Source organism: Narcine bancroftii, chromosome 5, assembly GCF_036971445.1.
Source record: "Narcine bancroftii isolate sNarBan1 chromosome 5, sNarBan1.hap1, whole genome shotgun sequence".
NCBI lineage: Eukaryota > Metazoa > Chordata > Chondrichthyes > Torpediniformes > Narcinidae > Narcine > Narcine bancroftii.
Genome location: NC_091473.1, coordinates 241,269,023 through 241,281,861, shown reverse-complemented (window position 1 = coordinate 241,281,861; position 12,839 = coordinate 241,269,023). Strand labels below are relative to the sequence as shown.

Here is a 12,839-nt window from a genome sequence, read left to right as displayed (position 1 = left end):
GGACCAAGGTAAACTGCCTCAGGATCTTCGTGATGCCACCATCATCACCCTGTAGAAAAACAAAGGCGAGAAATCAGACTGCTCAAACTACAGGGGAATCACGTTGCTCTCCATTGCAGGCAAAATCTTCGCTAGGATTCTACTAAATAGAATAATACCTAGTGTCGCCGAGAATATTCTCCCAGAATCACAGTGCGGCTTTCGCGCAAACAGAGGAACTACTGACATGGTCTTTGCCCTCAGACAGCTCCAAGAAAAATGCAGAGAACAAAACAAAGGACTCTACATCACCTTTGTTGACCTCACCAAAGCCTTAGACACCATGAGCAGGAAAGGGCTTTGGCAAATACTAGAGCGCATCGGATGTCCCCCAAAGTTCCTCAACATGATTATCCAACTGCACGAAAACCAACAAGGTCGGGTCAGATACAGCAATGAGCTCTCTGAACCCTTCTCCATTAACAATGGCGTGAAGCAAGGCTGTGTTCTGGCACCAACCCTCTTTTCAATCTTCTTCAGCATGATGCTGAACCAAGCCATGAAAGACCCCAACAATGAAGACGCTGTTTACATCCGGTACCGCACGGATGGCAGTCTCTTCAATCTGAGGCGCCTGCAAGCTCACACCAAGACACAAGAGAAACTTGTGCGTGAACTACTCTTTGCAGACGATGCCGCTTTAGTTGCCCATTCAGAGCCAGCTCTTCAGCGCTTGACGTCCTGCTTTGCGGAAACTGCCAAAATGTTTGGCCTGGAAGTCAGCCTGAAGAAAACTGAGGTCCTCCATCAGCCAGCTCCCCACCATGATTACCAGCCCCCCCACATCTCCATCGGGCACATAAAACTCAAAACGGTCAACCAGTTTACCTATCTCGGCTGCACCATTTCATCAGATGCAAGGATCGACAATGAGATAGACAACAGACTCGCCAAGGCAAATAGCGCCTTTGGAAGACTACACAAAAGAGTCTGGAAAAACAACCAACTGAAAAACCTCACAAAGATAAGCGTATACAGAGCCGTTGTCGTACCCACACTCCTGTTCGGCTCCGAATCATGGGTCCTCTACCGGCACCACCTACGGCTCCTAGAACACTTCCACCAGCGTTGTCTCCGCTCCATCCTCAACATCCATTGGAGCGCTTACATCCCTAACGTCGAAGTACTCGAGATGGCAGAGGTCGACAGCATCGAGTCAACGCTGCTGAAGATCCAGCTGCGCTGGATGGGTCACGTCTCCAGAATGGAGGACCATCGCCTTCCCAAGATCGTGTTATATGGCGAGCTTTCCACTGGCCACCGTGACAGAGGTGCACCAAAGAAAAGGTACAAGGACTGCCTAAAGAAATCTCTTGGTGCCTGCCACATTGACCACCGCCAGTGGGCTGATATCGCCTCAAACCGTGCATCTTGGCGCCTCACAGTTTGGCGGGCAGCTACCTCCTTTGAAGAAGACCGCAGAGCCTACCTCACTGACAAAAGGCAAAGGAGGAAAAACCCAACACCCAACCCCAACCCACCAATTTTCCCCTGCAACCGCTGCAATCGTGTCTGCCTGTCCCGCATCGGACTTGTCAGCCACAAACGAGCCTGCAGCTGACGTGGACTTTTTACCCCCTCCATAAATCTTCGTCCGCGAAGCCAAGCCAAAGAAGAAGAGGAGGGAAACAAACAGGTTTTCTCCCGGGGCTCTAAAAGTTTAATATTTAAAATCGATTATTCAAAACAAGTGAAGAGAAAATAAATTGCAGGAAAGATCTCTCAGCTTAAGTGTGCACATTTGTATGATCAGCTTTACTTCCATGCAGCAGTTAATTTAGTTCACAAGATAGCCAGTCCTGATAGCGTTCGGTAAAACATGGTAATGTGGAAATTAAATTAGGGAAGAAACACTTTTAAGTGAGGATAGCCTCAGCGCACAAACTAACCAAAAAAAAAAGCATTAAAGCTGTTGACAAGTCAAAGATGAAAAGAATAAACAAGGTCAAAAATCATTTTTGCTCATGACGGATCATTTACTGGGTTCTTTTTTGATGGCTATCCATGCATAGTTAGAACGATTAAAAAAAAAACAGAGCTTGAGAAACTCAGCAGGTCAAACCGTGTACTCTATGTAGCAAAGATAAAGATACAGAACCAACGTTTTGGGCGTGAGCCCATCCCCACCACCATTTTGTTTGGACACTCGCTGACATTTTTTTTATATACCTTGATGAAGGGCTCAAATCCAAAATGTATCTATCCTTACTACATAAAGTATACTGTTTGACCACCTGAGTTTTTCCAGCATTGTGTTTCAACTTCAACCATAGTGTCTGCAGACTTTCATGTTTTACTACAGTTAGAATGATGTAGGCTGATCTGCAAACTGAACTGTTTATTTTACATTCCACCTCCAACATTGTTACAGTGAGAAACCTGGGTCTGATTAGTAATGAGAAACACAAAAGTGGGATAATGATTTTGGAATGTTCTTCACAGATGAAGACACTAATATTACCCCATGATAACCCAGGGACAACAAGGAGGCAAGAAAATAGATTACAGCACAGTACAGCCATTCTGCCTATGACCTATATAAACCTACTTTACAAACTACTTATTTTAAATGAACCATCCTCCACCACTACTTCTCATAATGCATTCCACTGCTCTCTGTAAAAAAAAAACTTACCCCTGTCATCTTCACCAAACTCTCCTGTACGGATATCTCTGGTGTTTGTTAGTTTCACTCCAGGAGGAAAAAAAGGTGCTGGCTGTCCACCCTATCTATGCCTCTCACAATCTTATTCTTTGTCTTTGGCTTGGCTTCGCGGACGAAGATTTATGGAGGGGGTAAAAAGTCCACGTCAGCTGCAGGCTCGTTTGTGGCTGACCAGTCCGATGCGGGACAGGCAGACACGATTGCAGCGGTTGCAAGGGAAAATTGGTTGGTTGGGGTTGGGTGTTGGGTTTTTCCTCCTTTGCCTTTTGTCAGTGAGGTGGGCTCTGCGGTCTTCTTCAAAGGAGGCTGCTGCCCGCCAAACTGTGAGGCGCCAAGATGCACGGTTTGAGGCGTTATCAGCCCACTGGCGGTGGTCAATGTGGCAGGCACCAAGAGATTTCTTTAGGCAGTCCTTGTACCTTTTCTTTGGTGCACCTCTGTCACGGTGGCCAGTGGAGAGCTCGCCATATAATACGATCTTGGGAAGGCGATGGTCCTCCATTCTGGAGACGTGACCCATCCAGCGCAGCTGGATCTTCAGCAGCGTGGACTCGATGCTGTCGACCTCTGCCATCTCGAGTACCTCGACGTTAGGGGTGTGAGCGCTCCAATGGATGTTGAGGATGGAGCGGAGACAACGCTGGTGGAAGCGTTCTAGGAGCCGTAGGTGGTGCCGGTAGAGGACCCATGATTCGGAGCCGAACAGGAGTGTGGGTATGACAACGGCTCTGTATACGCTTATCTTTGTGAGGTTTTTCAGTTGGTTGTTTTTCCAGACTCTTTTGTGTAGTCTTCCAAAGGCGCTATTTGCCTTGGCGAGTCTGTTGTCTATCTCATTGTCGATCCTTGCATCTGATGAAATGGTGCAGCCGAGATAGGTAAACTGGTTGACCGTTTTGAGTTTTGTGTGCCCGATGGAGATGTGGGGGGGCTGGTAGTCATGGTGGGGAGCTGGCTGATGGAGGACCTCAGTTTTCTTCAGGTTGACTTCCAGGCCAAACATTTTGGCAGTTTCCGCAAAGCAGGACGTCAAGCGCTGAAGATCTCTATTAAATCGCCTCTAATCCTTCACTCCAAAAGAGAAGAGCCGCAACTCTGATAACCTTACCTCATAAAACACATTCTCCATCCAGCTAATATTTTGAATAATCTCCTCTGCACCCTCTCCATTTTTTCTACATCCTTTCTGTACTGAGGTGACTAGAACTGATCACAATATTCTAATTGTGGTCTCCTTAGAGATCTATAGAGCTGTAACATTACCTCATGACTACTCAACTCAATCCCCCAACTAATAAAGGCCAACATACCACAAGCCTTAACTACCCGATCAATCTGTGCAGCAATCATGAGAAATCTGTGGATTTGGACCCCAAGATCCCATGCTATTAAAAATCCTGCCATTAAACATGTACTCTGCCTTCAAGTTGCAACTTGATCAATATATGGGTAGCAAAGATGTGTGTTTGGTTCATAAGTTATGACACCAAGAATCTGCAAGTGAATATAAATGTGAGTGGGCAAGAAAGGCAGGTGGAATACAATATGGAAAAAGATCTACCTTGGAGGAAAAATAGGAAAACTTGGTTAAATAGAAAGAAAACTAATACATGTTGCATCTGATGTGAAACAATGTTTTGTCAAGGAAATACAATTGGTAATTAGGATGCTAGCCTTTACTGCAAGGGACATTGATCATAAAGCAGGGAGTTTTGACAAAACTGTATAGGCCAGGAACAGCACTTGTCTGAACAAAGTATGAAAATGGGTTGAGTGGCACAGCTGCATCTCTAAAACAAAATGCTTGTGCAAGAGGTGTAGAGAAGGTTGAATGGGTTGATTGATTGGGAATGAAGCAGCTGACATGAGAGTGATAGAGTTTACAAAAATGAAATATCATTATCAAAAATACAAGATTAAGGGTGGGAAAGTTGAATGTTGAGGATGTTTCCCTTCATGGATGTCAATAGAACCATCAGGTACTTTCAGAACAGTCCCCCATTAAAACGGGAGATGAGAGGGGCAAGAAACTCTGAAAGCAGACTCATTTGAAAATATTCTTAGTATGGGAGTGAAGTGGGGGGCCGGGGGGCGGAAGGGAAAGTGTGCATGTTACATCTGTATGACAGAGACTTCTCAATTATCTGTCGAGACTGCATTATTAGTTGGCATGAAACATCTATTCACATCAACCACTCATAGGCACTTTTCACCTCTCAGAGTTAATTGAAGACAAGTCATCCTCAACCCAGAGGAATTGCTTAAAGGACCAATTACACAGACCATTGTGAGAAAGTTCCATCTGCAAGATGCTTTGCAGCAACTCAAACACAACCTTTAACAGTGAGAAAGTCAAGGGCATTTGGTGGTTAGGAACTTTTATAACCAACAAATGCTCCTCCAATGAGATTGCAAATATAATCAATCTTTACATGTTGCTGATTCTCACCCAGGAACTGCCCGACCGCAGTGCTGTGGAGACTTCACACACACTCAAAGGTTCTCAATGACAATCAGGTGCTGACAAAAGTAATGCCTGTTCCAGGAAATAACAATCAGAAATAAATACTCCATTGTAATAATTTTTCCCAAAATTTGTGATACTTTAGTTATCTTAAGGAATGCAATTCCAAATTAATATTTTTTGGGGAGACGATAAAGGAATATTTGGCTTGGTAGCCCATTTAAAAACAAAATCAACAACTGCTCTTGGCCTGCTCACTTTTAAAGGCTGTTTGAATGGATGCAAACGTATCTTACAGATGGAACTTTCTCACAGTGTTCTGCATAGCTGAATCCTTAGGCTGTCCCTCTAGGCCGAGGATGACTTAAAATTTGGAACCATCTTTATATTGAGCTTCGTGGGGTGTTCATTGAAATTCCCATCAAATCGGTTATTTGTCTATCAATTTGTTTGGGGAGGGGATGTAAAACAGCAGTGGAAGACGAAGGCATCATGGACAGCAATTTCTGTGTAAATATCAGAATTACGATGGTGCTGACAGTATTGATGTTGCAATTGGGAATTACAGGCTCTTATCACAATTTAATATCCTGAAATTGTAGGTGCATGATGCTGGAAACTTTCGAGGTATGCAAAACATATTGTTCCACATAAGCAGCAAATTTCAAAAATTGACTTTTTCCATTCTATTCTAACAAGGAGCCTGGAAATTAGTTGATATTACTCAGGCAGCGGTTGACAACAGAAGTGTTGTGACTCCATCTACAGCACATCTCTGCAAAAGCAGGATGTTTTCTTTTAAATTCATAGTAACATCCACTGGTTTGCTTCATTAATATTGGCCGAGATGAAACTGCAATGGTGAGTGCATGTAGCTACACTTGGTCTGAAAATCTGGACTACTCAGCGATTGGGTTGGTCCAAATTCTCAGGCTGTACTTCTAAAATTCAAATTTAAGGAGGAACAGAGATGAAGAGGTCAATTTTGAGAGTTTATTCATTATCAAATACAGCAGGCTTCATTTACCAAAACTGGCAGTTAAAAAAAATAAAGTGGTAACTTATTGCCGCTGTGCATCTGTGGCACTTTAACATGCGTGAACACAAAAGTCCACTAAATTTTAAAAAAAAGTTTGAGTTTTTGAAAAGTCCAGATTCTCAAGTGGTCCAAATTTCTGGACCTACTGTATATGCTGCAATATTGACTTTAAATTATGCTCATATATATTTATAATGTATTACAGAACTCAGGAAAGAAGGGGTATAATCATTGAAATGTTTAACTGAAGAACTTTTTCAAAGATGAGAAATTAGTTTTACATTAATATTACTTCTGGTATCACACGTAGAATCAGTTCATTACTTGTTATGAATAAGATATTTCAATAGACTTATACTTTGAAATTGGTATTTTCTTCTCCAAATTTTGAAAGGTCAAAACTGCAAATCCCACATTAAGCCCTTAAAGACTTAACATCTGAACTTTAGTTAGTACCTTGCAAAAATTAAGGATTTTTAAACGTGCACTCATATTTCCTGCAAAGGGGTCTCAATTTTAAAATATGATTAAAGTTGACACAAAAATGTCAGTGTAACACAAAATCAAAAGGAAAAGTCATTTTGTGTATGTTTTTATAAATGTGACCATCATATTAGAATGCCCCTGGAGGCAAACACAGAACTTCTACAAAGTTTTACTTAGTACTTTGAGACTAAAGATAAGTGGTCTCCACCCATCAACCTGACTGGAAAGTAGGGGGTTCCTTTTTGCTTTAAAGATCTTCAAAAGTGTGCTGTCATACAATTGCATATGTTGAACGTTTAATGGGTTTGGAGGGGGGTGGGAAGGAGGGAGGGAAGGTGGGGGGGGGGGAAAAGGGGAGAAAATGCCACTGTGTATATTGAAGAGGGAAATGTTTGTATGTATTTTGATTGATATGGTTCATAGTGAAAAATAAAAAAAATTAAAAAGCATGCTGTCATGTTCATAATTCACATTGGAAACAATCAGCAAAATCTCTGCCCCCCAGCACCAGCTGATGATATGACTGCAAAAAGAACTTGAACTAAATAATGTGTTGGAGCAAAATGCTGGAGCAGAATCAGTGGGAGAGAAAGAACAGTCAACACTTTGGATCATGATGTCAACCATTTTATTTCTTACACTGATGCAGCTCAACCCGCCGAGTTCCTCAGACAGTTAATAGCATCTATATCTATCTGAATACGTATCATATGTTTATGTGCATGTATAGCCTTTACTCCCTCCAGGACCACCAGGTTTGCACAGTGGACTCGGTTTCATAGAGTGAAAACACAAGGAAATAGAGCATGTGATTATTCCCTTCTTTAAATGGCTTCATTCACCACTATTTCCCAGATTAGACATGGAAGATTTCTGACTGGAAACGAGTGGGAGTGCTTGGCAGAACGCAATTGCTTTTCATCTCCAGTTGCCTCAGAGTTTGCAAAAGCACAGTAAAAAATGTGGCTTGACAAAACCTCAACCAAATAACAGTTGATTTTCTATTGCATGCTGCACTTCACATCAATCTACATTCCTCACGGATTGAGGTGTAGGACGTGTCTGAGCATGTAGTTACAATGGCTAGTAATAGATGATTTTTTATAATCAATCGAAAGGTTAAAATAACTAGAGATGAATGAGAGCAAAATAAGCTCAGTCAGAAAAATTGTTACTAAACCAAATTGACCAGATTCTCCTGGATCACGTCTGCTGCCCAGACCCCACGGTATGGTAACTGCACACCCCAAGCTGATCTTGATGTGGAGGCCACGGCCCTCCAAATTTGCATCATTCACAAGTGGGAGAAAGTCACGTGCAGCAACCTAGCCTGGAGGTTTAGCTTCTGAGGACCTGAAGGGAATCGAATGAATTTCAGGAGTTTCCTGCTAAAAAGCAGAAGGTCCAGATAAACATTTAATCTGCCCCCTCAGTTTATATGCTCTGTGCTGGATTGTTGGAGTGAAGGTAGTGGTCAGAGGCAGTGGTAGTGGACCTCAATCTTAACAGGCAGGAAATTCAGTCAAACTGTACAGGGAGCTAGGGATAGTGAAGTGTTCTGTATTCATTTGCCATCTGAAGTACGATCCAGGCTAATACACTTTAAAATGTAATGGGTGGATAGAAAGGACTGTGTTTAAGCTTGCATTGGCAAAGACAGGATTCTACGTTCTTGGCTCCTCAACGTTGACCACAACATTGCATTCCTCAGTGAGAAATTTAATGTAATAGTTTTCATAAAATGATAGGCCTGATTAACTGGTGGAAACCATTTATATTATCATTATACTTAGGTAATATTTCAAATGCCAAAATTCTAATTCTTGAACTAATTATACTATCAATTTAGGGTAGTACTGTTGGTGTTGCACTTAGCGCAACACCTTTGGTACCAGCAATCGGGGGTCAGTGTTTGAATCCCATACTGTCTGGAAGGAGTTTGTATGTTCTTCCCATTGACTGCGTGGGGCTTTTTCTGAAGACTCCAGTTTCCTCCTGCCATTTGAAATGTACCAGGGGTGTAAGATAATTAGGTGTAAATTGGGCAGTATGGACTTGACATGAACATGGATGTCTAAATTTTTTTTAATCTTTAAAAAGTTTCCTAAAGTATCAAATTACAATACATAAATATACCCAGGCCACAGTGATTTAGAATTTAAAGTTTATGCCTGGATTTATTACATCAATCCTCTTGTTTCTTAATCACCCAAATATAATACTTCAATCTATATGGAGCACATCAAAACATTTAGAAATTTGCAAATAGTTATCCAAGGTTACTTGAAAATTCAAGTCAGAAATTAGACATAGCAACCATTTCACATTTAATATGCAAAACAGGCAGATTACAGTAAAAACCCCGATATCTGGCACCTATGGGGATGGGTAGATGTCAAAGTATATTTTCCAATTGCGTGATTGGCAAACTAATGGCAAGGCATGCCAATTTTAAACGTGCATTTTTACCCATTTATTCTTGCTTTTTTTTTGCCAGTTGCTTGAATTCCAAATAGCAGGGATTTTACTGCATTTTCTTATGGAAATGGACCTGATGGGCCAAAGAACCTGTTTCTGTCTTGTGTTTTGCTGAGTGAGCTGTAGGGCATTAAAATCATGGTTGGATCCACGCTGTTCCAGAATCTACAATACATCATGCAAAAATCATCTTCTGCAATTTGGTGAATGTTAGGTTGAAACCAAAATGATCAAATTCTGGAGAGATGTGATGTTGCAAGTACTGCCTCAAATTGTTTACTCTTTAAGAAAAATAATTTAATTTAAATTAAAGACTTCTGGCATGTTTTGAGTTAACACATATTTTAGGGAGAAATTTATAGAGTACTGCTTCTTCAAGAGCTTGATAATTCTGCAGATTTACCAAGCTGTTACAATAGAGCCTTTTAATCACCTCAAATTAACCTCATCATCTTCTGTAAAACCCAGGCCATTTAACATTTGGAAACAAGATGGCCTTGGAATTATCTGTAGTGCAAAATACATTTTTTTTAAACCTTTGAACTCAGTTGACAACTCAAAAGGCAGTTTATTAAGAAGGACAACTCTTGCACAATTTCAAACCAGAACTAGTAGTCATACTAAACTTCATTTGATTCAAATGTTGAATGGTGGATCTGATTCCAGCTCATGAAATCTATTTTTGTTTTTAAAACCCAGTCAAATGCCAGTAAGTTCTAAGTTCTGTTTTCCTTTGTTGCAGAGGGGGACAATGCCTAAGGAAGGCAACATGTCTGTCAATTAAGGTAAGTAAACAACCTGTGTTGACAATTTAGCATTAATATATGCTGGAAGCCAAATTTAAAGTCTTTATGTCAATCATTTCAGGTCAAACCCTTTTTACCAGTAAAGTGATACATGTACTACACTACTGGAGGCACAAAGGAATGAGAGCTACAACTTAAAAAAAAATCTTGCTAGGTAATCAAGTTTCGTAGCTCATTGAAAGTATTGCATCTGACAAAAAAGGCAGTCGCCCAGTGCAGCCTTCAAGGTTTTACCTGTTGTCGTTCGTGACGAGCTCTCAACGTAAAGTAGCTACATTATACAGCTCTGAGAATCCATCAACTGAACATTTGGGGATTCGTAATTTGGCAAGAACAGACATTATTAGTGCATCTGAGAATTCTGAATGGGTTGGATTTAATGTTCCATCTCTACCCAAGAGCCAAGTGGCCAACTTCAGCTTTAGCCCACTTGCTTCATCCAGTTCAAATTACTTTCAGGTTTGAGCATCCTAAAAAAAAAATCAACAAAAGCTACTGAATATATGCACATTTGCGATGATCAACAACTCGGGCAAATTAATTACAAATTAATCAAATTATTACGGTTCTGAATTTGCCACAGCAGAGCTTCTGCAATATTAGGACTTGCTTCTACGTCTTTCAGCTCAACCTTTGCCCCAAATCACAGATAACACTGCAAGATTTTAATTGCACTGCAAAGGAAACATGATATCTGAGGAATTGGATCAGATAATGAGAAAAATTAGAAAGTAAACTGAGAAAGGTCAATTAAAAAGTGAATTTTATGTGAAATTAAATGTAGAAAGTGAAAGATTCAAGAGAAAATAAGACAAAAATAATTAAACAATCAGGAAAAATTGCCATTTCCAAAACCTTAAATTATAAAACTTTATACTTTTTTCAACTAACCCAAAGGACGTGAAAAATATGATGTCAAATCTTGGATGTCTGCATTTAATGATGCATTTCTTTGAAGTTGCTCAATTATTTAGCTGGAGAGAATTGTTGAATAATTATCATTATTTTGATAAAAATTTGCTCTATTGTTAGAACTTACTTTGTAAATAATGCATACAAGATAAACAAATGAATAAAATCCCATTAGTTATCTAATTTAACACAAACTGCTCCTGACCACAAATTTATAACTATCTGTGAATATAAATTCCAATAACTAAAAATTAATCCATTGAGCATAAAGATCACAGTACATGTAAAAATTTCTTATAACATGTGACCATTATAATGGTTTTGATAAATTGACTGCATCATCTGCCTTGAAGACAGTCCTAAAGCCAGAAATGTGCAGTGGCATTATCCGAACACACTGAATCACTTAGTCCTACAAAAATTTGCTGTGGCATGTTCAGATCTTGCCTGCTTTGACATTGTGGAAATCCATTCAAGAATTTTCACAATAACCTGTTCTGATTTAAGACCAGGCATGTGGACAAGGTAATTTCCTGATTCTCAATTGTGTATGCTTAGAATTTTCAACTCGTGCAATCCAGGCCTGATGGCTATATTCTGAATAACTCCTGGCAGTAACATGGTGCAACTGATAGTTCACTTTAACTCACCCATTAAAGGGTGACTTTTTGGCTTTAATCTGAAGTTCTTAAAATTGATGTTGAATGTCGAAGGGTAGCTCATGACATAGGGAACCTGCCTTCAATTATAGTTGATATATTCACAACGGACCCAGTGGAAAAGCCAGTTTAAATGTTGACTTGAGATATGATCATCTGCATATTTTGTTACTCTATTAAATGTTCACTTGCCTGGTAATTACAAATCTTTATTCTGATCAGGCACTTGGGCCAGTGATGGATTCTATCTCAATTTTATTTTTAAATGCCAGCCAAATATTGTTAGAATGGAATGTACATCAAATCAAGCTGTAAACACATGGCCTCTGGGTCAAGTCACCAAAAATATCTGCAGAACTACAACTGTTTTTACATCAAGTCACAGTAGAAAGACAATCTTCAATCTGTTCTGTCAGCTAGGTTTTTCAAATTTGTTGCAACAATGCAGGGAGACAATTAAAATATTAATATTGTTGAAAAAAATGCCAAGCAAGATTCTGCAAAGTACAGGTAAAAATATTTGAATCTAAATGTATACCAGAATAATAAACTCCTGCAGGCAGATTGTTAATTCTGCAAAGTAACATTTTTTTGGGGTTGTGTTCAATTTACAGAACTGCTCCGTATGCTCCTGGAATTAAAGAAACTCCACAAGACATTGAACCATGGGATCTTCAATATTTTCTTCAGTAGCTAAAACAAATCATGTTGCAGGTTTGCAAAAGGATCACTGAATAGTGGAACTTTTCCTTTGGAAACGCATCCAAGTTATTAGAGTAGTTGAAATTGTTTTATTCCATTGGAAGTCAAGTGTTATACAGCCATGAAGTGAGAAGACAAATGTGATGCCTGGCACTGTGTTGATCCTCACTCGAACAATAACAAATATTCTTGGTTCAAATCCAATAAAAATCTTATTGTACCACTGTATATTCTATCAATGTACATATTCTGAGTGGTGAGTCTGAGTAATTGAAAAATCCTAACTTTGAAAATATTCATTTACGAGATAAATATTTCTATGTCTAAATGATGTTTCAACTAGATGTGAATTAATGCATGCATTGAAATGCCCGTTGCACTATTTATGAACATTATAAACCTGTTAGCAACAGGAATAAAAGACTGTTAATGGCTGCTGTGACAAACGTTTGCTTGAAGACAAATCTGGATGTTTGCCACATTAAAACAAAAAAAAAATCAATAAAACTAGCAAGTGCAAAAGTTCAGCAGAATGTCAATTTACAGGAACTTTGATAATTGCCATTTAATATTGATATTTGAAATTTTC

General features: G+C 39.7%; 1 protein-coding gene across 1 annotated transcript in view; it reads left to right on the top strand.

Annotated features, from left to right (window-relative positions):
• LOC138762957 (LHFPL tetraspan subfamily member 5 protein-like) overlaps positions 1–12,500 on the top strand; it is a 90,439-nt gene extending 77,939 nt beyond the window's left edge. Inside the window, exons 3-4 of the mRNA XM_069936453.1 lie at positions 9,914–9,956; positions 12,163–12,500. Of these exons, the coding sequence (XP_069792554.1) occupies positions 9,914–9,930 (17 nt within the window). The 3' untranslated portion in view covers positions 9,931–9,956; positions 12,163–12,500. The remainder of the gene's footprint in view (positions 1–9,913; positions 9,957–12,162) is intronic.
• The last annotated feature ends 339 nt before the right edge of the window (positions 12,501–12,839 follow it).